Raw genomic sequence first — 23,178 nt, forward strand, 5'->3', positions numbered from 1 at the left:
AAGGGTATGACAAAAGTGGGGCACTAACCATTCAGGAAGTACAGCCAGTGGCATACACACACCCCCATCGTTTGGTGGCTCATAAGTAATGGAACAAACCAACATCATTTCAAACTGAAGGATTGCCTTTAATACCTGGATGAAAATCCTTTGCAGTCAATGACTGCCTGAAGTCTGGAACCCATGGACATGATCAAATGCTGAGTTTCCTCCCTTGAGATGCTTTGCCAGGCCTTTCCTGCAGCTGCCTTTAGCTGCTGCTTGTTTGTTGGTCTTTCTGCCTTCAGTCTTGTCTTCAGGAAGTGAAAAGCATGCTCCATTGGGTTGAGATCAGGTGACTGCCTTGGCCATTGAAGAACATCCCACTTCTTTGCCTTGAGAAACTCTTGGGTAGCTTTTGCTGTATGTTTTGGGTCATTATCCATCTGCAATATGAAGCGGCGTCCTATCAGTTTGGCAGCATTCGGCTGAATTGGAACAGAAAGTATAGCCCTATACACTTCAGAATTCATCCTGCTGCTTTTATCAGCAGTCAGGTCATCAATAAACACCAGTGACCCGGTTCCATTGGCAGCCATACATGCCCATGCCATAACATTGCCTCCACCATGTTTGACAGATGATGTGGTATGCTTTGGATCATGAGCTGTTCCTTTCCTTCTCCATACTTTTCGCTTCCCATCATTCTGGTACAAGTTCATCTTGTACCAAAAGGATCTTATTCCAGAACTGGGCAGGCTTTTTTAGGTGTTTGCTAGCAAAGGCTAATTTGGCCTTTCTGTTCTTGAGCGTTACCAGTGGTTTGCACCTTGTGAAGCCTCTGTATTTACATTCATAAAGCCATCTCTTGACTGTAGATGTTGACAATGACATGCCTACCTCCGCAAGAGTGTTCTTGGCCTGGCTAGATGTTGTGAAAGGGTTCCTCTTCACCATGAGCAGAATTCTGCGGTCATCCACTTTAGTTGTCCTCCGTGGTCTGCCAGGCCTTTTGCTGTTGCTGAGCTTGCCAGTTAATTCCTTCTTTTTTGGGATGTTCCAAACTGTTGTATTGGCCACTCCCACTGTTTTTGCTATCTCTCTGATGGGTTTATTTTGTTTCCTCAGCCTAACGATGGCCTCCTTCACTCGCATGGACACCTCTTTGGTCCTCATGTTGGGAGTTCCAGTGAACAGATACCAAATGCAAATGTAGCACTCAGAACTACATCCAGGCCTTTCATCTGCTTGATTGATCATGGGGTGCCCAGGAAACAGGCCACACTTGGCCATGCAGCTGCTTGTCAGCCATTTGTTACTTATGAGCCACCAACGATGGGTGTGTGTATATGCCACTGGCTGTGCTTCCTGAATGGTTGGTGCTCCACTTTTGTCAAACCCCTTGAATTACAGCTGACAGTCCTGACTTCGCTCCCATCTGGGTGTGTTTCCTTTCAACTTCAATGTGGTGGTGTACAGAGGCCAACTGCCAAAACAGTTATCCTTGTTCCAATATTTCTGGCCCTGATTGTACGTATTACTTCTTGATATTCCATTAAATTTCTTTTCTAGGCTGTTAGCTTCACCAGTTTCTGTTGTTCCCATACCAGATTAAACCATTCTGACCTCTTTGGTCTCTGAACTGACTTTCCAACACTTGGAAAAATAATCTCAGCTGTTGTTCATACATATAACAGCTATTCCTGATGGCCCTTTGGACACATTGCCTCGATCCTGTTCAAAAGGCAAACCAGGGAGACCTCTGGTACTCATATTGAAACAGAGCTCTGATGGATTTAATTACCATTCCCAGGGATTTCTGTGCCTTAAGACACTTCCACCACATATGGCAAAAGTCTCCTTTATCTGATGGAGATAAAATATATAAAACCACCAACATCTGGTTTTATATATTTTAAAAGATGGCCTTGCAGTTCTTGGCTGGGAGCCATTTTACAGGGATATTGGCAGCTGTACCATTGCTGGGCTGTGTAGTACCCTGGTTCTTAAATGGGCCTATTCTATGCCAAAGTTCAGCAGCACCAGATTACACCTTTTCATAATTGTACAATTGCTTCTATAATTTTAATTTACCTCACAGGTTCTTTTCAGTTCATTTTCCTTCAGTTGCATTGTTTGTATAGCCTGATCCGCACGACTCAGCTTCTGTGTAAAGTCAATGGAATTTTTTTCCAGCTGCTGTTTTGCTGAGAGAGTCTAATTGGGGGGGGGGGGGGGATGGCAAGTTTTAATTTGTGGTCATGTGCCACATTAAACAGTACAAAAATATTCTTGCTATAGATGGAAATTCACAGAAGAGGCCAACTTAATTATTCTTTTAAATTGTCCTGCAAGCACCCAACTATCTAGGAACATAAATCTTTCATCATCAATCCTTCAACATCAAGATTATCTACTGCCCCAGCTACCGCTAAAATTAACCGTATGTGAAACAAGTCTCTAGGGAAATTTCCAGGTTTAAATTGTGGTGAAAACATGCAGGCTCTTTTGTGAAAGGCTTAATGTTTAGGATGACCAGAACAGGCAAAGTCACACTACTGAACTCCAGAGAAAAACACAGTGTTTCCTCCTCATTCTCTACTTCTACCTTGAGAGACCGATTAAAAATTGTAAATTCTACAGAAAGTAATCTAAACTAGAAGATTATTAAAATTATTTTCTTTATGGATACTCATCTACTTAAGGAGCAATCCTACTGGGATAGGCAGCTGCCTTCGAACTTGAAGGCGACTGCCTATCCAATGCATGATGAGAGCAGTGTGGAGGGGATCCTCTCCTCCACGCTTCAGCTGCCCTGCATTTGTGGCTAGACGGCCAATTTCAGCTGTCTAGCTGCAGGACGTCGAAGCACGGGGTGGGGAGGCTGGATGACACATAGGAAGCACCATACCGGCAGTTCCGCACTCCCTGCCCCCGGGAACGCCTTCTATTGCCCTGCTCTGTGCTGCTCTTAGGAGCCCAGAGCCTGGGGACACTCTGCCCTGCCTACGAGGTGGTGGGAGAGGGGGTGGGAAGATGGTTCCCAGAAACCGACCAATCCTATGGCCGTCTAGCCACTGTCTAGTGGCCATAGGATTGCGCCCTTAACTTCTAATTTGAAACTTGTCCAGAAATTAATAAGACCCTACATGCACAGCCATTAGATCCTAACATTTTTCTCTTCAGACCTTTCAACAAGCCCAACCTATGCCACTGTTTTCCTAATTTTTTTTTAAGGCAACAATTGTGTGGACCTGGCCCATGCATGTGTAGATTGGGCGCATGCATGTTGGGGTCTACACATACTCCTAATTGCATTCAACACGGGAGGGGGGAGTCCAGCAGGACCTTGACTGCTCTCCAAGTGTTGGTCATGTCCCTGGAGCCATAGACTGACATAATTCTGGAGATAAATAGTGCTAGTGCTGCTGACCACCTGCAGAACATAGTAGTCAATATTTTGTTCCATACGCATCTCTCAGCCCTTGCATGTTTCCATGGTGTTAAGTATGGTGGGTAGAGCACCCGATTAAAATTGCGAGCTATGTCATTAAGCTACATCAGGGATGTTGAATTTCTTTCAGCCCGAGGGCTGAATTCCATTTTGGAGAAGCTTTGGAGAGCCGCACTCCAGTGGCGGGTGGGGCTCAAGGCAAAAGGGGCGGGAAGAGAAATACCAGCATATTTTAGCTTAAAGCTCTTGCGGCCAGTAAGTCAGTCTTAGGGGAAACATTTCAACCTTTTACAATGGGAAAAAACTGCACAAATGCTGGGAAACCACCAAATGACCAGTGATTAGAGGAAGGGGGTGTGGCCATCTGGGGCACTCTGGAGGGCTGGATTGGGACCCCAGGTGGGCCGGATTTAGCCCCCGGGGCTGAGGTTCTGCACCTCTGCAGTCCACAGACACTCTCCTCCAACATGGGGCCATGGGATCTCTGAGAAGCATTGGGCATTCCCAGCTTAGGAAGGGCTCAGCCACACCAATGGTAGGAATTGTGTTCATGCCTATAAGTGGATGGAGCTGCCCTCAGCACTGAAATTTAATGGGGAAGCCTGCACAGGCAGGAGTTCTCTCTACGGCCAGTTGAAAGATGCTGCGCAATGGAAGACATTCAGTGCAATTACATGCTTAGTGCTTTGCACTTTGGTCTCTCCTTTTACCAGCTATGACTGACTGTTTCGCATATAAAGCAACCCACTTTCTCAAGTTCTGCTTGAAGAAGATTGTAGCTGTTCTTGGCTTGATGCAGCTCCCCTTGTAGTTTAGTCTTGACCTGACTGAGCTGGAGAGACAGTTCCTAGGATAGGGAGGGTGGGAAAAACAAAATGATTATAAACCAGGAATGTGTTAAATTGTCACCTATTACTAGTGTGTGTGTGTGTGTGTGTGTGTGTTTTGCGGGGGGGGGGGGGCTTCCCACTTGCTACGTAGCCTGATGGCCTGCCTGTCACAATGGCAATATAATTTTGTTGACGAGGAAGAGAAAAAAATGTCAATAGCATATCCAGTCCATTGAATCATATTTACGGTCAAAGGATGGTAAAATTAGCTCCATCAGCCCAGTAGGGCTTCAGAGACTTAGGGAGCAATCCTGTCGGGATAGGCAGCTGCCTCCAAACTTGGAGGCGACCACCTATCCAATGCATCTCCTCCGCGCTCCAGCTGCCCTGCACTCGTGGCTAGATGGCCGATTTCAGCTGTCTAGCTGTGGGACTTTGGAGTGGGACTTCGGAGGCTGGAACTTCTGCACTCCCCACCCTGGGAACACCCCCTTTTGCCCCACTCCATGCTGGTCATCCGAGCCAGGGGATGATCTGCACCTCCTACGAGGCAGTGGGGGAGGGGGCAGGGAGGCGGTTTTCCAGGAACCGACCTCGGAGTGCAGGCTCCGAGGTCGGTTCCCGGAAACCAAACAATCCTTTGGCCATCTAGCCGCAGTCTAGTGGCCATAGGATTGCGCCCTTAGTTCTTCTTGAACAGATGCCCTCCCATGCTACATGGTAAATTGCTTTGGAAACAGAGCATTTTGAAAGCTGCTTGGGACATGGCAAGGAGGTCAGCTGTCCAAAGAAAGGAAAAAGGAAAACAATTCTACTGGGTTAGTACAGCCCCGTTTGGGAGCTTAAGCAGGTCTTTGGATCCTGGCCTATGTAGGTAACTTAGAAGAGAGAAAAAATGAGAGAGAAAAATCAAGTGTAGCTGTGACTGGTAAGTACTTGGTGATTAGATCTGGGGGGGAAAGAGAAATATTACAGGGGGAAAACATTACGGCTGCAAACCTATGCACACTCACCTGGAATTAAGTTCTATTGTATTCAATGGGGCTTATGTCTCATGAGGCATGTATAGGATGTATTTTATGTTTATATTATGAGGCATTTATAGGGTTTATGTTTCTATAAGATACATATGTGCCGCTTTTCAAGACCAAAGGTCTTGCCAAAGTGGCCATTACAATTTTAAAACATAAATTATACAATAAACAACACAGTAATAGTATCCAATATTCAATTACTAAAACCACTGTTAATTAAAAATAAAAGAGCAAAAAACACACACATCCAAGGACAAAAATTACTATTTTTTTAATTAAGCAACAGCAATATAATTTAAACCAACCCCTAACCAAAGGTGGATTGAAATAAAAATGTCTTTAAGGCCAACTAAAAAGAAAATGGGGAAGGGACTAAACAGATCTCTCAAGGAACGAAGTCGCACAGACAGGGAGCCACCACTGAAAAGGCCCTGTCTCAACTTTCTCCCAACCTGATTGTACCAACTGGCAGATTGACAAGCAGGGCTTCTGCTTTGTGCCTGATCTCAAGGCTTGGTTAGGCTAATATTGGTGCAGGCAAGCCATCAAGTAAGCCAGTCCCACTCACCTCCATTTCTAAATGCACTAGTAAGGTAAATTACGGCATTTTTCTGAAGACTGAAACTGGAATATTTTCTCTTATAAAGAAAATCTCTCTCTCTCTCTCTCTCATTGCTCTTCAGTTCTTTACAATATCATCTTACATCCACGAAACACACCAATACATCCAAAAGAGATCAAATAACTAGCACAGATATTTTATTTTCCTTACAAAAAGACAGAAACAGTTTTCTAAACCTATTTCATTAGCCTCTCCAGCGTATATCTATTTTCCCTTGAAACTGCACAGGCTACATTAAATATATGTTCTCTACTAAGGCTGCAATCCCATCCAGTAGTTCCCGTGAATGGGTGTTCAGATGCCGTCAGACTACAACCCCCAATATACATAGCCAACATGTCCAGTGGCAGGGGGCTATGGGAGCTGTAGTCCAACTGCTGAGACCCAGTGTGGTGCAGTGGTTAGGATGTTAGACCGGGACTCAGGAGACCTGGGTTCTAGTCCTCACTCAGCCATGAAGCTCACTGGGTGACTTTGGGGCAATCATGGATTCTCAGTGTAATCTACCACACAGGGTTGTTGTTTAGATAAAATGGAGAGGAGGAGGATTATGTACACTGCCTTGAGCTCTCTGAGGGGGAAGCGGGATATAAATGTAAAATAAATAAACTGGGGACCCAGGTCTGGGAAACACTACATGCACACCTCCCTGGGAGTGACTCCCAGTGAACTCAGTAGTAGATACAAGTTGACTTGTACAGGATTGCACCATGTGTATCGCTGGTAGCCTGTGCATATGAACGGATGAATGTTCAATGCTAAACATTGTTCACAGAGGATGAGCCTCCCACAGGCTTCCTCCCTTTCACCTGTGTGAATTTCCCCGTCTTCACCAACTTTACCTCTTGGTGCTCTTTTTCCCTTTCTTTTATTTTCTGTTGTAAAGACCGCTGGGCACTGTCGGAATTTTGTCTCTGACAGTTCAGCTCGTCTGAAAGCTTTTTCACCTTTTCCTCTTTTGCAGCAAACTACAAAGAGAGTAATTAAATATCGCAAGAGTTGGAAATATCGGTACTTGATTTGTACATGGGCCTAGAACTGGCAGAAGGTTCATAGCTGGTGGAGTCAAGGGTAAAAGAATACCTATGGGCGGAGAGGGAAAGCAAGAACCAAGGAGTGCAACAAGAATGATTTCATGTTACCTTATAAACATCTTTAGAAAACTCTGAGATGACTAAGTATCATTCGAAACAGAATGAACAGATACTTAATAGTTAAGGCGATTAAATATAAAAAACAGGCCTTGCCTTTCCCAGGTCCTGTTTCCCTTACAGATGGAGCCAAGAGAAAGGGTGTGCCTGTTTTCTTTCCAGAGGCGAAAGACTGGAGTAGACTTAGTTGTCACAGCCTTTGCAACGCTGCAAGAGACCCTGGGGCTTATTGTTTATTGTTGCTTCTAAAAATATTAACTGTGTTATCAACCAGAACTGGTGGTGGCCAAACGAGGGGAAATCAGTTTGACAGTCTTCAGGTATGTAAAAGAAAGATAGAAAAAAGTAAAAACAATTCTTCACCATATATACTGAAGACAGGATAAGAAGCAAACAGATATTGAGGTATTAAAATTAATTAATTATATTTTTAGTCTGACCAATAACAAAATATTCTCTGGGCAGACTACATATTAAAATAACAGAAAAGAATAAAAACAGTATACAGTAAGACAACAATAACAATAGAAAATACAATATAGAAGATATAAAAGCAGCCATTCTAGCACTTGAGAAGCAAATCTATACAGTAAAATCTAGAATTTAAAATCAAACTGCCTGGAGGAAATGGAAGGTCTTTGCCTGGCGCTGAAAAGATAAAAATGTGGGCACCAAGCAAGCCTTTTTTAATAGAAAAAAAATCAGAAAAAAATGTTTTGGAGCAGTAGAGAACAGCTTAACATCTGAACAAACTGCTTGCGATAGGGTATTATAGAACCTTTCACATGGGACCTGCAACAAAAGTTTGCAATGTGGAGTGCTGCTGTTCAGGATTCTAGCCATTCCACCCTTCCCCATGCCGCTTTTCCTATTTTCCCCCAACAATCCGTGCCACTGAGCATGCTTGGTCCTGTTTTGGGTGTGCGTGTGTCCCCATTTAGGGTTTCCCTCCCTAAATATTTTGTACTTCTGCAAACCTTGGGGTTCCACCAAGCCTGCTGATACATCCCTTGCGTTTTGGCAACATAAGCAATGGCGTTTTCAGTCTAAATATGGGAAATAGAGGGAACAAGTGGGACCTGTAACAAAATGTTGCAGTATGCTATGCTTCTGTTCAAGTTCCTCCATCCCCCCGCCCAACTTGGTTTTCTCCCACAACTGTCAGTCAGCATTCTGGGCCACTCAGCATGCTCAGCCTTCATTGGGCTGTTCTAGGGTTCCCTTCCCTCTCAGGGTTTTTTCTTAATTTTGTTTTTGGTACTTCTGCAAACCTTGGGATTCCCCTGTGCCTGCTGATACCTCCTCTTGTGTGTGAATGGTGCCATTTTGACTACATAAGGACTGGAAGTTGGAGAATTGACCTTAGTATTGGTATATCCCATCTATCTATGATTCCAGGAACATCTAAAGCATCCCTGACTGTCCAATATTTGCTTGCTGTATAAAGCATTTATTTCACTTTTCAGAATAATGATCTGTGGTATCCTTTTCAGTTCAAAGAATCTGTGAGCCTGTGGACTAATTCATACGTGGCTGGTCATCACATGACAACATCTCACTTGATGATACTTAGTCCAATGTGCAATCTTTGTCCATTGAAAAATATTGTGAGTAGATTATCCGATTAGGTGAGAATCCTTTCTGTGACACCCTGATACAATATGCAAGTCAGTCACTGAGAGCTGGACATGTACGTGTGAAACAGCTGTTAGAACACTAAAAACATCCACATGAGATTTGAGAAGGCACTTTACCTGAGCAAGAGTTTGATCGAGTTGTGCTGTAATTCTAATTATTTCATTTCTTGTCCTGTTCAGAGCTTTATCTTTTTCCGTTAATGCCATTTTCATATTTTCCAGTTGCAGCTGAGTTTCCTGAAGTTTAGTAATGTTGCATTTCATGTCTTGTGTTTGAATTTGCAGCTTATGATCCAGTTCTTGAACTCTGGATCTTAACTCTGTGCATTTAAAAATAGTAACTATAATAAATATAGTGATGCTTCATATATTTCAGACTTCTTAAGACACACAGCATGTTTGCACTGCTACAGGAAGACATAATCATCTTTAGATAAACGTGTGCATGAGATAAATACTTGGCTTTGTAGAATGTATCTACCACGAAAAATCTCCATTTAGAATCTTCTTTGTTGTCTAGGTCATGGCCATAATGTTTAACCCTCCAAATATGTCATACTATTTTTTTCTAACATCCTGATCTTGTGGCAACATGCAAGTATTTACGATTTTGGGCTATTTACTGCTGTACCACTGCAATGTCAGCATTCAAGGGCATCATGTTACTGTGATGTTGAAGGAAATTGAATACACTGCAAAATTCAGGAACAAGATCAAGTTTATTATATTTGTAAGATACCTTGGTTCTGTATTTTCATCTGGTGAACAAGTGGGGAGTCCTTGCAGACACTGCAACCAGTGAACTCTTTCTTTGCTGAGTTTAGATCTTTGTGGCTAGGAGTTGCCACAAATTCCCAAGGAAAATGCGACACTGTTGACCCACTGCTTACAGGAGTTTCTTGACAGCTGGACGAAGTGCGGCTTGGCGTTTTCTCTTGTTGCCATGAGAACACCGATGAAGAAGCCTGTTGCCGGGCAATTTCTCTGCGATTTATAGTATTTTCAGGATGCAAGGGATTTGTTTTCTTGCAAAACAAAAGGAGAGAAAAAATGTTTACCTAATTGGAATAAGCTCAATACAGAAGATGCTTCAGAAAAAGAGAATTTGCCAGTGGGAGCTAGAACAAACAACAGTGGTCTCACTCTAGTTTTAGATGACAGAATCAAAAACTCTATCCATTCCCCATTCATCAGCTCAAGGAAATACGATTTTATAGGCGTTTTGTCAACCATAAGTCAGCTGTAGGCTGTTCGCCCGTGTTTTGTCAGATTTGTACAAAACTGTATAGCTGTTTTTTGATAAACTACATTTTTCCTATTATAAATCACGACTTTGGATTTAAGTATTCTCTGCAATGTTCTAAACTGTTACTTGAGACTTCATGCTCTTCAGTTCTGCTTCTGGTCCTTTCTTTTCTTCAGCTTCTTTATCGTATTTTACTTGCAGTTCTTCAGACTCTGAATCTGTTAATGCAGAATAAAAACCTTTCAATAATCTTCATATGTGTGTTACATATATAATAAAAAGCATGACAATATTAAAATGTGATGTTTTTCAATTAAAAACCGAAGAATTCTATTCATACAGTTATCAGACAAGAACAAAGTGTACCGTTGTGACTTGGCATTGAAGGATCAATCACATTCTTCTGTGGTGTGCTACTGAAAGATGCATCACTGACAATAAGAGTCTTCTGACTTCTTTCCAGTTCAGATTTGTATCTATTTTTTAAAGTAAAAAATAAAGGTAAAGAAATGTAGCTTAACAACAATGGGTTGGCTCCAGACTGTTACATGAAGTCAATGTGACTCAAGTCCTATTTGCATTTGACTAAATTCGGCTAACTTACAGAGCAATCCTATTCACGTTTACTCAGAAGTTAAGTCCAACTGCTCCACTGGAAGCAAGTTCAATGGAGCTTACTCCCAGGTACTTGTGTATAGCACTGCAGACATCTGTATTCAACCTATTGTCCTCTGTTTTTGAAAACCCCAAACCCATTCTGAAAAATCTAGGTTATAGATCGTTCTGAAAGATCTCTGGCACGTCAATGCCTCAAACTTCTGTCATTTTCTACAGCCCCTAATACGCATTTAATAACGTCACTGGATGTTGTGTTTGGGGAAAAAATTGCTAAATTTGTACAGAATGTAAACAATGCAGATCTCTCTATCGGGAGCTCTTTATAACCTTCAAGATGATAAGATGCTAGTCTAGATGTGCCCACTAGGGCAATTAAAATGTCAATATTGCTTTCCTTTAAACATAAAATACTACAGGCTCGCAATTTAATAATTCATTGCACTATATTGTGCATCCTAGTTTCAGACCGCTTTTCCCGTTTCTTCTGGAGCCAAAAGCAGAGCCACAAGGGGTTCAAATGATTCAACTTTCTGTTCTACTACTTTGTTCATTTTTTTTATTGCTGGGGCCCAGGTTTTCAATGCCAATTTCACACAACCCGGATGCAGCTGTAAAATGTTCCACTATACATTCCCATGAAAAATGTTCCCACTCAGAAAAACACTATTTCATAAAACTAATTAATAACCTTAGAGCTGTGATGGATCATCTGGTCCAGCATTCTATTCCCACAGTGGCCAACCTATAGAAAGCCTGCAAGCAGGACATAAACACAATAGGACCCTTCTGCTTTTATTCCCCAGCGCAGCTATTGGAAAGCATATTGCCTCTGATACTGGAGGTAATACACAGCCATCGTGACTAGTAGCCATTGATAGCCTTATCCTCCATGAATTTGTCTAATCCCCTTTTAAAGTCATCCATGTTGGTAGCCATCACTACGTCTTGTGATACAAATTCCATAGTTTAACTATGCGCTGTGTGAAGAAGTCCTTCCTTTTATCTGTCCTGAATCTCCCACCAAACAGCTTCATGGGGTGATCCTGGGTTCTAGTATTATGAGAGAGGGAGAAAAAACGTTTCCCTCTCCGCTTTCTCCACACCATACATACACCTCTGATACTTCTCACATACACCTCTGCCATGTCCTCCTTTACTCACCTACTTCCTAAATGAAAAAGGCCCAGTGCTGTAACCTTTCCTCATTTGGGAGCTGCCCCAGCTCCCTTGATTGTTTTGAATGGATAAAACACCAATCAAATTGGGCTATTTCAAAGTTATGGGGCTGAAACCAGACTGTCCCTTCTCACAGTGGCTGAACACATGACTTTGGTGTTGGCTGGTACAATCCTATGATTTCCTCTTGCTCAAAGAAGAGATTCTCACCTTTTAAGTACTTCTTCTAGCCTTTCAATTTGTTTCTTGCTCGAAATGAGTTGTCCCTCTTGAAGGTTAACTTGTGATTCTTTCACTTGAAGTTCATGGGAAAGTTTCTGCTTGGTTTTTTCTAGGTTATCACACAGTTCCATCAAGTTCTGGTTCTCTCTCTTCAGTGTTGCCCCTTCATTTTTTTCATTTTCAACCTCATCAGAAGAATCCATAATAAATAACCATACTCAGTTTGACTTTAAGCTGCCATTTTATGAAAACTGTGTCACTCAGTTCTGAATTTTTTTATAGAGTTACTATTAGTAACTTCATATAAACAGAGTTACTATTTTCTCAAAGATTCAAAAGGATATTGAAAATATAGCGGAGTTATTCGACTTACATTCATAGCCATAAAAATCTAGCGACAGTTTAATATCTAAATGGCACTTATTAAAGCTCAACACACTACTTTTACTCAAGCATTTAAAGTTTAAACTATACTCTTGTACAGGTTTACTGAACAGAACAGTGGCACAAGATCACAATAAATGGTCTACCTACTGTTGTCAACCAAAAATGGCCAGATCCTTCCATAAACTTTAAGAGTGCAGGAGAATGATGGAGGACTCAGAGTTATTCTGTCTAAGGAAGGCCCATAATGGGCTCAAGCATGTAGATTATTGGGCATGTGGATTATTCCTGTGAGAGGACACAGGAGCAAGCCTAGGACTTGTGCATTCTTCTGCCACAGATGTAACCTGAACCGAGGCCTATGTATGATAATGCAAATGTGTTGACTCTAGCTCTCATTACGTGCTATTCACATGGTTGGAACGGGTACACTAGTTAATTCCTAAGGCCCACTGCAGAGGTAACACACGCTCCCGAGGCTGTGGGGGAAACTGCCTAGAGTCTCTAAGAGTCAAGATACACTTGACATGGAATTGCATTTCTCTGTCCCCTGATGTGACAAAATCACGATGTTTGCCACGTGGAATTTATATTAACTGAAGTGCACACCTGAAAGCTGTAACTAAGGGTTGTATCCAATGTTGTCATTCTGCTATTGCAAAGCTTTTGTCGCTTGCAGAAATTGTTTTTTATTCTTGTGCTACTGTCAAAACCAATAGTTTGATTCAGCTTGCACATCCTGTTGTACAAGGTGTTGCCCCCATAAGTCTGAAGCCTGCCCACCTCTGTGTTATTCTGTGTGTGAATTATACATTCATTCATTTAGAAGATTTTTAACCTGCCTTTTAAAATTGGCCCTTTTTATGTAACCCCCAAGGATAACATGTGACATTCATGGTTCTGGCAACTGTGCTCTTCCATTCCCAACATATACAACTACTAGTCCTTAAATGGATCTAATAGTAAACAGCTGTTAGAAGCAGCAACCCACATGTTTCTAGTATGTCCATTCTTAATCAAAGCAATAAAACATTATGATTCTAAAATTATGTACTGTAATTTTTTAAGCCACAGTATCAGATTGTGTCCTCAACTGGCGTTATATTTATATCAATATAGTTATACTACCTTCTGCTTCTGTTTTTGCAAGGCTGCCTCCAGAGATTCCAGTTGAAACTGCCTTTGCTGTCGTTCCTTTTTAAGCTTCTCAAGATGACTTTCAAGTTCTTGAATCTTATGAAGGACTCGTGTGGAAAGGCCTTCTTTCCACTCTTCCACAGCCCAACTCATCTCAGCAGACTTTACTCCCTTAACACACAAGAGACATCACAAAGCAATTTTAAAAAAAAAGTTTTGTTGTTGTTTTAAAGACATTGGTCTTTAAAGGCGCAGTCCTATGCATGTTTAGACAGAAAATGCATGTTTAGACAGAGTGGCTGGGTGACCAGCCAGATGGGCGAGTAATAAATAAATAAATAAAATAAATAATAAATAAAACTCCTACAACCCCCAGCATTCCCCAGCTAGCATGAGTGGTTGGGGGATGCTGGGAGTTGTAGGACTTTTTCTGTCTAAACATGTGTAGGATTGCACCCTAAATGTCTAAAATTATTCTTATTTCATTGAAATAAAGGATTGTTTTTGTGTTTCAGGCTGCAAGCCTATATCCCAGCCTTGTCCAACCTGGTGCCCTCCTGATGTGTTGGGCTGGATGGAGAGGGGGATAGAGAGAGAGAGAGAGAGAGAGAGAGAGAGAGAGAGAGAGAGAGATGCATTGGGCATAATAAAACATTTTTTCAGGCACCTGAGAATATTTTCTCTTCTGTTTTGGGAATTGTAGTTCAACACATCTGGAGGGTACCAGGTTGAGGAAGGCTGTTCCACACCAATCTTTTCAAGGGTCCCCTTGTCCCATCCTCTTTGGTCACAAAGACACCTCTTCGTCTCTTCAGGTATTATTCTTTGCATCCGAAAAGCACCATTTGGACTGGCAATCTGGAATCTGCATAAAATATGATAATTCTATCTAGTGCCTTTATTTGAAGAATGATAATGATGACCATTATTTCATGTTTCATTATAAAAACAACAACAACTGCTAGTTAATCTTACTTAAGTATTGCTGAGATCATGGAAAAACTTAGGTTGAATTCTGTAACATGGAGATCCCATGGCTACCACCAAAAGCAGAAGCCGCACTTCTCTCCTCAGCGAAGAGAGAAATTAAGTTAAACATGTGACCTGCTGACACAGGTTTCCCTGCTTCCTATCCACTTCACTGGCTGCCCTTTATGCTTTTGGCATCAGCCATTTCCATAACAACTAGTTTCAGACTAATTTTGTTTGTTTATTAAAGATCTTTTACTGTAGACAAAATACTATGATACCTTTAGGTCCAGCTTCTGGAAAACAAAAGAGCCAAATCTATGGTCATGTTATTGTTATCATGGGACAAGCAATAAAATATAGGCCTAAGTTTAAGTGTTATGCCTATTTTGCAAAATGGCTGGTTCAATCAACATTTCTCAAACTCTTGGAGCTCTACCCCACCCCAGCCCCAAGCTTATTCTATGTCAGGCTTCCCCAACCTGGTATCCTTCAGATGTCTTGGATTACAACCCCCATCAGCCCAGCCATCATGGCCAATGGCTGTGCTGGCTGGGGATGATGGGAGCTGTGGTCCAACACATCTGGAGGGTGCCAGGTTGGGAAAGGCTGTTCTACATTTCAGGTGGAAACTGCAACTGGTACAGAATGTGGCAGCTAGAACGACTGTGGGAGCTAAACATTTGGATCATATTTTTCCCTTTGTCTTGCTTGCACTGGCTGCCTGTTAGCAGGGCCAGGTTCTGGTTTTAGCCTTTAAATCCCTAAATGGTTTGGGAACACATTATCTGAAGGATCACCTACACCTGTATGAGCCTGCCCAAGCATTCACATCAGGGGCCCTACTCTCTGGCCCACCAGCAAGAGCCATTAGAATGGCAGGTACTATGGATAGGGCTTTCTCAGTGGTGCCCAACAGCTTTGGAACTCCCCCCTGAAGGAGATACATATGGCCTAATCACTGCTGGCTTTTAAAAAACACCTGAAGGCCCATTTATTCCAGTCAGCTTGTTGGTGCTTAAAAACCATTAGCTGCTGTTGCTGCTATATGTGTGTGTCCTTAATTGTAATTTGTGTGTTAACCTTTTTATAATATTGTTAGCTGCCTTGTGAGGGCAGTACACCCTGAAAACTGGGTTAAACATCTTTTAAATAATAAAAGGGTTTCAATTTAGTTTTCTTCCTGGCATGTTAGTTTACGATGCGCATGGAATTCTTTCATATGGAGGAGCATTCAGTTATGTGAGCTCTCCCGTGCAGTCAGAAGTCATAGAATCACAGAATCATAGAATAGTAGAGTTGGAAGAGGCCTATAAGACTATCGAGTCCCACCCCCTGCTCAATACAGGAATCCAAGTCAGAGCATCCCCAACAGATGGCTGTCCAGCCTCATCTTGAACGCCTCCAGTGTGGGAGAGCCCACCACCTCCCTAGGGAATAGGTTCCACTGTCGTATTGCTCTAACAGTCAGGAAGTTTTTGCTGCTGTTCAGCCAGAATCTGGCTTTCCATATCCTGCACTCTGGGATGATTGAGAAGAGATCCTGGCCCTCCTGTCTGTGACAACCTTTCAAGTACTTGAAGAGCGCTATCATATCACCCATCAGTCTTCTCTTCTCAAGGCTAAACATGCCCAGTTCTTTCAGTCTCTCCTCATAGGGCTTTGTTTCCAGTCCCCTGATCATCTTTGTTGCCCTCCTCTGAACCCTCTCCAGCTTGTCTGCATCCTTCTTAAAGTGCAGTGCCCAGAACTGGACACAGTCGTAGTGTCCTGACACAGGTGTATCGCCTCAGTGAAGACTAGGCTAAAGAGTCAATACATTTATTGTGGCATGAGCCTCTGTGGACTAAAGCCTACTTTGTCAGATGCATGAAATGGTGTCCCAGCTACGCACACGCACTTGAGCAAACAAGTAAGTGTTGTAAACAGTGGGGCCGAAATGGCAACGAAATGCAAGGCCCAACAGTAGGTGCATGGCACTTCTACTCAGAAACCAAGTGTATATAGAAGATAAAAATCAAGATAAAAATCAAAGGGATCCTCTGTCACGAGCAGCTACTGCTGCTAAGTTAGCACTGCAACTAAGACATTCTGTATGGTGTATTTGGCACCTCTCTTGTTGTTCTGACCTTGTGACTCCACTCCTTAAATCCATCCCTTCACTGGCTTCCTGACCAGCCTCCCCCAACCTGGTGTGCCCTCCAGATGTTTGGGACTTCAGCTTCTCCTAGCCAGCATCATCAATGGTCAGGAATGCTGGGAGTTGTAGTACAAAATATCTGGAGGGTACCAGGTTGGGGAAGGCTGTACAACCTTCCTGCCCTTAACTTCAATGCCTTCCATGCCTTGTTGCTCCATATCTCTCTGAGTGTATATCCCAACACATTTCTTCCTGCAACTTTCACTTGTCTAGCTCCACCACCTTCAGCTGTCAAAAGGTCTCCTGCTCCCTGAAACGACTCAGCCTATTTTTATTTGCTGCCCCTTCTGCCTGGAACCACCTCCCACCTCCTTTATTTCCTTTAAGTCCCTCCTCAAAGCTTTCTGGGCAACTTTTGGATCATCTCCCTAGTCCCTATGCCTTATTGCTGGGGTGGGCAGAAAGTAGATCACCAGATGTTTTGGACTTCAACTCCCAGTATTCCTGACCATTGGCCATGTTGACAGGGGCTTCTGGGAGTTGAAGTCCAAAATATCTGGGGATCTACCTTCTGTCTCACTCTGCCTTATTGTAACCAAGCCAAAGTATGTGTAATTGAAGTGATCTCACATTCTTCCACTGTTCACCCATGTCTCCATTTCTACCCTTTTCTGTTGTTTCCATGTGTCTCATTTAGGGTGCAATCCTATGCATGTTTAGACAGAAAAAAAGTCCAACAATTCCCAGCATGCCTCAGAGAGTCATGCTGGCTGGGGTATCCTGGGAGTTGTAGGACTTCTTTTCTTTCTAAACATGCATAGGTGAACCCCTAGTCCACAAAGGAACCTGTCATATCTGTTCTTTGTAAAGTGCCATATATGGCACTATATAAACAAATGTGGCAGAATTATATCAATCAATTAAATTAGGAGTAAATGAATGTATCCCACCCAGTCAGACTCCATTATAGTTTTTCAGACTCCTTGCCCACATTCACACATAGACCAACCTATCCCCTATGGCCCACCCCAGTTATCTCCAGACAGGAGCCATAAATAATGACAGTTATAATTTAGTTATAATTCTCAATCAACATATACAGTTTTTAAAAATAGGATTAGTGTGTTTTATGTTTTAATAGTCACAATCTGGTCAAAGCAAAACATTCTTAGGCCCCATAGGTCTCAGTGGGAAAGAGCAATTCATGCTATTTTGAGCAGTTCTCGTCATACACGTTGGTTTACACAGACATATCAGACTTGACCTGCTGCACGCTAGTGGGAGCTGATGGGAGTCCAACAATATCTGATGGGCTTCCCAACCTTGCTCTAGTCCATGAAAGCTAGACTGCAATCCTATACACACTTACCTGGGAGTAAGTCCTGTGAACTCAATGGGGCTTACTTTGGAGTAAGCATGTATAGGATTGCACACTGTTTGTCTTGAAAGCAACACTCACTTCCTTTTTGTTTTTGCTGCAACGGACTACCGCCCATTGAAATCAACCGGAGAATTCCTATGCAATCTTATGCACTACTTGGGAGTAAGCCCTACTGCACTCAAACTGACTTTTTTTTCCTGAGGCCAAAAATTGCAGTGTTAAAATGCTGAACACAAATTTCATTCAATATATATGCACACACGTAGGGAGATATATATATATATATATATATATATATATATATATATGAATGTGTGTGTGCAATTAGATCTGTGCTGCCCTGCGTCAATGCCACACCGCCCTCAGGAAGACCCACTCCCTACCTTCCTTTCCCGCTGCAACACTTCGGATCTCTTTTGTGTTTTGCTTTTAGGGCTGCCCAAGATTCAAACCTGCCACCACCTCTCTCATGCAGTCGGTTAACCGAGGCCAACCCGGGACGCCGATTGGTCAGCTCCGAAAGTCAAGGTCTCCCTTGCGTTCTTCAGTTGAACCAATAGGGATTCTCCGAGTAGGTGACGCCTGGCCTCTGAGCGGCGAATTTGGTCGTTTTTCAAACCTCATTGGCCAGGAGGACGGAGAAGGAAGAGGCGGACGGTGGGTGCTTTGTTTAGCCGCCAAGGCAGCAGTGCCCGGGAGCTCGGGTCGGATTTTGTAGCCTCGTCGCAAGGCTAGCCGACGGAGCCCTCGTATGCACGTTTAGACAGAAAAGTCCTACAACTCCCAGCATGCCCCAGCCAGCCATGCTGTTTTAGGACTTTCTGTTTGATCTCGCGCTGGACCGTTGACGGCCAAATTTGATGTTTAGAAAAAATAAGTGAAGAAATAGTTTGTGCCACTTTAGATGAAGCTGAATTAACAAGAACTAATTAAACAGTGCTTGGGAAGAGTGAAAATGGATAAAGTGGTCAATCATAGTCTCGTTTTCAAACAGATTCAGGGTGCAATCCTATGCATGAGATTGCACCCTGAGTTAAGAATGGTGGGATGTATGATGTTGTTCAGTCGTGTCCGACTCTTCGTGACCCCATGGACCATAGCACTCCAGGCCTTCCCGTCCTCCGCTCTCTCCCGGAGTTCATATTCATTGCATCGGTGATGCTTTCTAGCCATCTCATCCTCTGCCGTTCCCTTCTCCTTTTGCCTTCAATCTTTCCCAGCATCAGGGTCTTCTCCAGTGACCTTTCGCATTTGGTGGCCAAAATATTGGAGCTTCAGCTTCAGTATCTGTCCTTCCAATGAGCAGTCAGGGTTGATTTCCTTTAGGATGGACTGATTTGACCTCCTTGCAGTCCAGGGGACTCGTAAGAGTCTTCTCCAGCACCACAGTTCGAAAGCATCGATTCTTCGGCGCTCAGCCTTCCTTATAGTCCAGCTCTCACAGCCATACGTTGCTACTGGGAAAACCATAGCTTTGATTAGACGGACCTTGTCGGCAAGGTGATGTCTCTGCCTCTTACTATGCTGTCTAGGTTTGCCATAGCTTTCCTCCCAAGGAGCAAGCGTCTTTTAATTTCATGGCTACAGTCACCGTCTGCGGTGATCTTGGGCCCCAACCTGGTGCCCTCCGGTATTTTGGAGTACAGCTCCTAGGATTTCTCACCATTGGCTATGCTGGTGTGGGCTGATGGGAGTTGAAATCCAAAACATCTGGAGGGCACCAGGCTAGTAGGTCTGCTGACCACATTGAGAGTTTTATATTAGAATCCCTGATCTAGAGTAATTGAGGTGTAGACCCATATTTGTATTTACTTCACTGTGCGCATCATCCCTAATTTGCACCCAGCAATCATTAGTGGACCTTGGATCTCATAAGCTGGAACTCTGTTCTCTGAGTGCTTCTTTTTATGTGGCCAGAACAGCAAACCCCTATCCCCACCTGCACAGATGAGGTATTAGCAGACCTGGAGAACCCCAAGCTTTGCAGAAGTACAAAAACAGAAGCAGAAGCACTAAGGGAGCAAAACAAAAAACAAAAGAAAACACCAAAACAGCCCTAAGAGGACTGAGCATGATCAGTAATGCTGACTGTCTGATGGGCATGGAAAACGTATTTGGGTGGGGTGGAGGGGGAACGAAATGGAGTGTCCTGGAAGAAGGCATAGCTGATTGGCTGAAACACTGAACAGGAATATTCGATACAGCAGGTCCCAATTATTCTAGATTGGAAGCCTATACATACTTAACCTGGGAGGAAGGGCCATTGAACTAAATGGCACTTACTTCTGTGTAGACATACATAGGATTGTGATGTCAGTTCTTCAAATTATAACTATAATATTGATAATTCTGTAACTGATATCTAGCTCTTTTTAATGTACAAGCATCAGCTGATTTTTTAAAAAATGAAGAATACCTTTTCTGTTCTTGCCACTAGGTGATTCCCTTTTCCACCAGAAAAGCCAAAATAACAACTCTACAGAAAAAGCAGAAATCTGTTAGCAGTGTTTTTAAAAATGTACCTTTGAGTTAGGAGTGCTATAAAATCTCGCTATGGCTTTTATTATACTAGAGTCACCGGGAGACTATGATTTTAGATATTTCTTATTTAGAGAGAGACAACTCTGTCAGTTTCACTTTCTCTTACATTTAAATGTTTTAAATCTCAAATTTGTTCCATGCCGTTTGTGAAGAAATTTGAGAATGGTGGTACGTTGTTATCAAAATAATGAACCAAACGACATTGTCACCCATCCTGACTCTTATTCTGAAAGATTGTCACATTCCAGAACAACACTGCATCCTGTTACAGGATGCAGGTCTCTTATTTTAGAATATTACAGCTCCATATAATTCCTCATAATCCCAATCATCTTTCTGCGGCATCTCTGTTTTGAAATTTTGACCCAGCAATCTCAGATTACTCTGAGAATTAAATTCACCTATAATGAAGCTATTCTATCTCTTTCCCCCTTACATCTGGCTTAATCCATCCCCAATCATGTCATTAGCTATGCTGGGTGTGGACAATGGGCATTGTAGTCCAACACATCTGGAGGGCACTAGGTTGGGGAAGATGGCTTAGACTACCGATGCTAGAGTGCTGTAAAAGCTATTAAATGGAACTTAACCTGCATAGATTCAGGCGGAAGATCAGTCTTCCGTCACTGTTGAACAATAGGCTGCTTATCTTCTGGCTCTCAACTGCCAACTTGTACAAATAAATGAAAGACTTTGGTCCATAGGCTTGTCAAGGTGATAATTTCAAAGGCAATCACACTGTGCATTTTTTATATGCATGTTGAGGTAGGGTTATATTATCTACAGATTAATAATTGTTAAATGAGAGTGCAGTCCTACCCCTTCCACCTCCACTGGTGGAGAAGAGCATGGCACATTGCACCTGGGCAGGTGAAAAGCTGCTGGTGGTGGTAGCAGCTGGAAATCTCCAGATAGGCTGTCCCCTGGGCTGGCTTGCTGCTGCATCGAAAGTTTCCTCTTTCCTCCAGATGGGCTTGATTTGTGCTTGCCAGATATGCCAGCCATGGAGCTGGTGTAGCTAATTTCCTACCCATTCCTACCCCCTTCCTATCCAGTGGTGATGGTGAGTTATAAATATATGGATCTGCCAGGCTAAACACCCTGGCAAAACTTCCACCACCCCACTTCTGCCCTGGCCAATACATCTGTCTCAATGCCCCCCACCAGATTTTTATAGAATCATAGAATAGTAGGGTTGGAAGGGGCCTACAAGGCCATCGAGTCCAACCCCCTGCTCAATGCAGGAATCCAAGTCAGAGCATCCCTGACAGATGGCTGTCCAACCTCGTCTTGAAGGCCTCCAGTGTGGAGGAGCCCACCACCTCCCCAGGTAATTGGTTCCATTGTCGTATTGCTATGACACTCAGGAAGTTTTTCCTGATGTTCAGCCGGAATCTGGCTTCCTGTAACTTGAGCCCATTATTCCGTGTCCTGCACTCTGGGATGATCAAGAAGAGATCCTGGCCTTCTTCTCTGTGACAACCTTTCAAGTACTTGAAGAGTGCTATCATATCTCCCCTCAGTCTTCTCTTCTCAAGGCTAAACATGCCCAGTTCTTTCAGTCTCTCTTCATAGGGCTTTGTTTCCAGTCCCCTGATCATCTTTGTTGCCCTCCTTTGAACCCTCTCCAGTTTGTCTGCATCCTTCTTAAAGTGTGGTGCCCAGAACTGGACACAGTACTCCAGATGAGGCCTAACCAGTGCTGAGTAGAGGGGAACTAGTACTTCCCGGGATTTGGAAGCGATGCTTCTATGAATGCAGCCCAAAATAGCATTTGCCTTTTTTGTAGCCACATCACATTGTTGGCTCATATTCAGCTTGTGATCGACAACAATTCCAAGATCCTTCTTGCTCGTAGTGTGGTTGAGCCACGTATCCCCCATCTTGTAACTGTGCATTTGGTTTCTTTTTCCTAGGTGCAGAACTTGGCATTTGTCCCTATTAAATGCCATTCTGTTGTTTTCTGCCCAGCACTCCAGTCTATCCAGATCACTTTGAATTTTGTTTCTGTCTTCCAAAGTATTAGCTATCCCTCCCAATTTGGTGTCATCTGCAAATTTGATCAGCATTCCCTGCACCTCCTCCTCCAAGTCATTAATAAAAATGTTGAAGAGCACTGGGCCCAGGACGGAGCCCTGCGGTACCCCACTCGTTACCTCTCCCCAGCTTGAGAAGGTCCCATTGATAAGCACTCTTTGAGTCCGATTCTGTAGCCAACTGTGGATCCACCGGATCGTTGTTTCATCTAGCCCACATCGAGCTAGTTTGCTCATCAGGATATCATGGGGCACTTTGTCGAAAGCTTTGCTGAAGTCGTATATGATGTCTACAGCATTCCCACGGTCTACAAGAGAGGTGACTTGATCAAAAAATGAGATCAGATTTGTCTGGCAGGACTTGTTTTTGACAAATCCATGTTGGCTTCGAGTAATCACGGCATTGTTGTCAAGGTGCTTCCAGATGGATTGCTTTATGATCTGCTCCAGAATTTTCCCAGGGATTGATGTCAGACTGACTGGTCTGTAGTTCCCAGGTTCCTCCTTTTTACCCTTTTTGAAGATAGGGACAACGTTAGCCCTCCTCCAGTCATCTGGCACTTCCCCCGTCCTCCATGATTTCTCAAAGAGAATAGACAGCGGTTCTGAGAGTTCTTCTGC

At 43.1% G+C, this 23,178-nt stretch overlaps 1 protein-coding gene across 2 annotated transcripts in view; it reads right to left on the reverse strand.

Annotated features, from left to right (window-relative positions):
- CENPF (centromere protein F) overlaps positions 1 to 18,542 on the reverse strand; it is a 42,590-nt gene extending 24,048 nt beyond the window's left edge. For both annotated transcript variants that reach the window (XM_084828801.1, XM_084828802.1), the window contains exons 1-11: positions 18,364 to 18,542; positions 14,158 to 14,355; positions 13,482 to 13,661; positions 11,958 to 12,154; positions 10,320 to 10,429; positions 10,080 to 10,171; positions 9,447 to 9,732; positions 8,825 to 9,027; positions 6,762 to 6,887; positions 4,182 to 4,280; positions 2,074 to 2,196 (exon numbers count right to left, since the gene is read on the reverse strand). In XM_084828801.1, the coding sequence (XP_084684927.1) occupies positions 2,074 to 2,196; positions 4,182 to 4,280; positions 6,762 to 6,887; positions 8,825 to 9,027; positions 9,447 to 9,732; positions 10,080 to 10,171; positions 10,320 to 10,429; positions 11,958 to 12,154; positions 13,482 to 13,643 (1,398 nt within the window). In that variant the 5' untranslated portion in view covers positions 13,644 to 13,661; positions 14,158 to 14,355; positions 18,364 to 18,542. The remainder of the gene's footprint in view (positions 1 to 2,073; positions 2,197 to 4,181; positions 4,281 to 6,761; positions 6,888 to 8,824; positions 9,028 to 9,446; positions 9,733 to 10,079; positions 10,172 to 10,319; positions 10,430 to 11,957; positions 12,155 to 13,481; positions 13,662 to 14,157; positions 14,356 to 18,363) is intronic.
- Between the last annotated feature and the right edge of the window lie 4,636 nt (positions 18,543 to 23,178).

This window comes from Heloderma suspectum, chromosome 1 (genome assembly GCF_057233095.1).
Source record: "Heloderma suspectum isolate Gila_16-S chromosome 1, 16-S_ref, whole genome shotgun sequence".
In the NCBI taxonomy this organism is placed as follows: Eukaryota; Metazoa; Chordata; class Lepidosauria; order Squamata; family Helodermatidae; genus Heloderma; species Heloderma suspectum.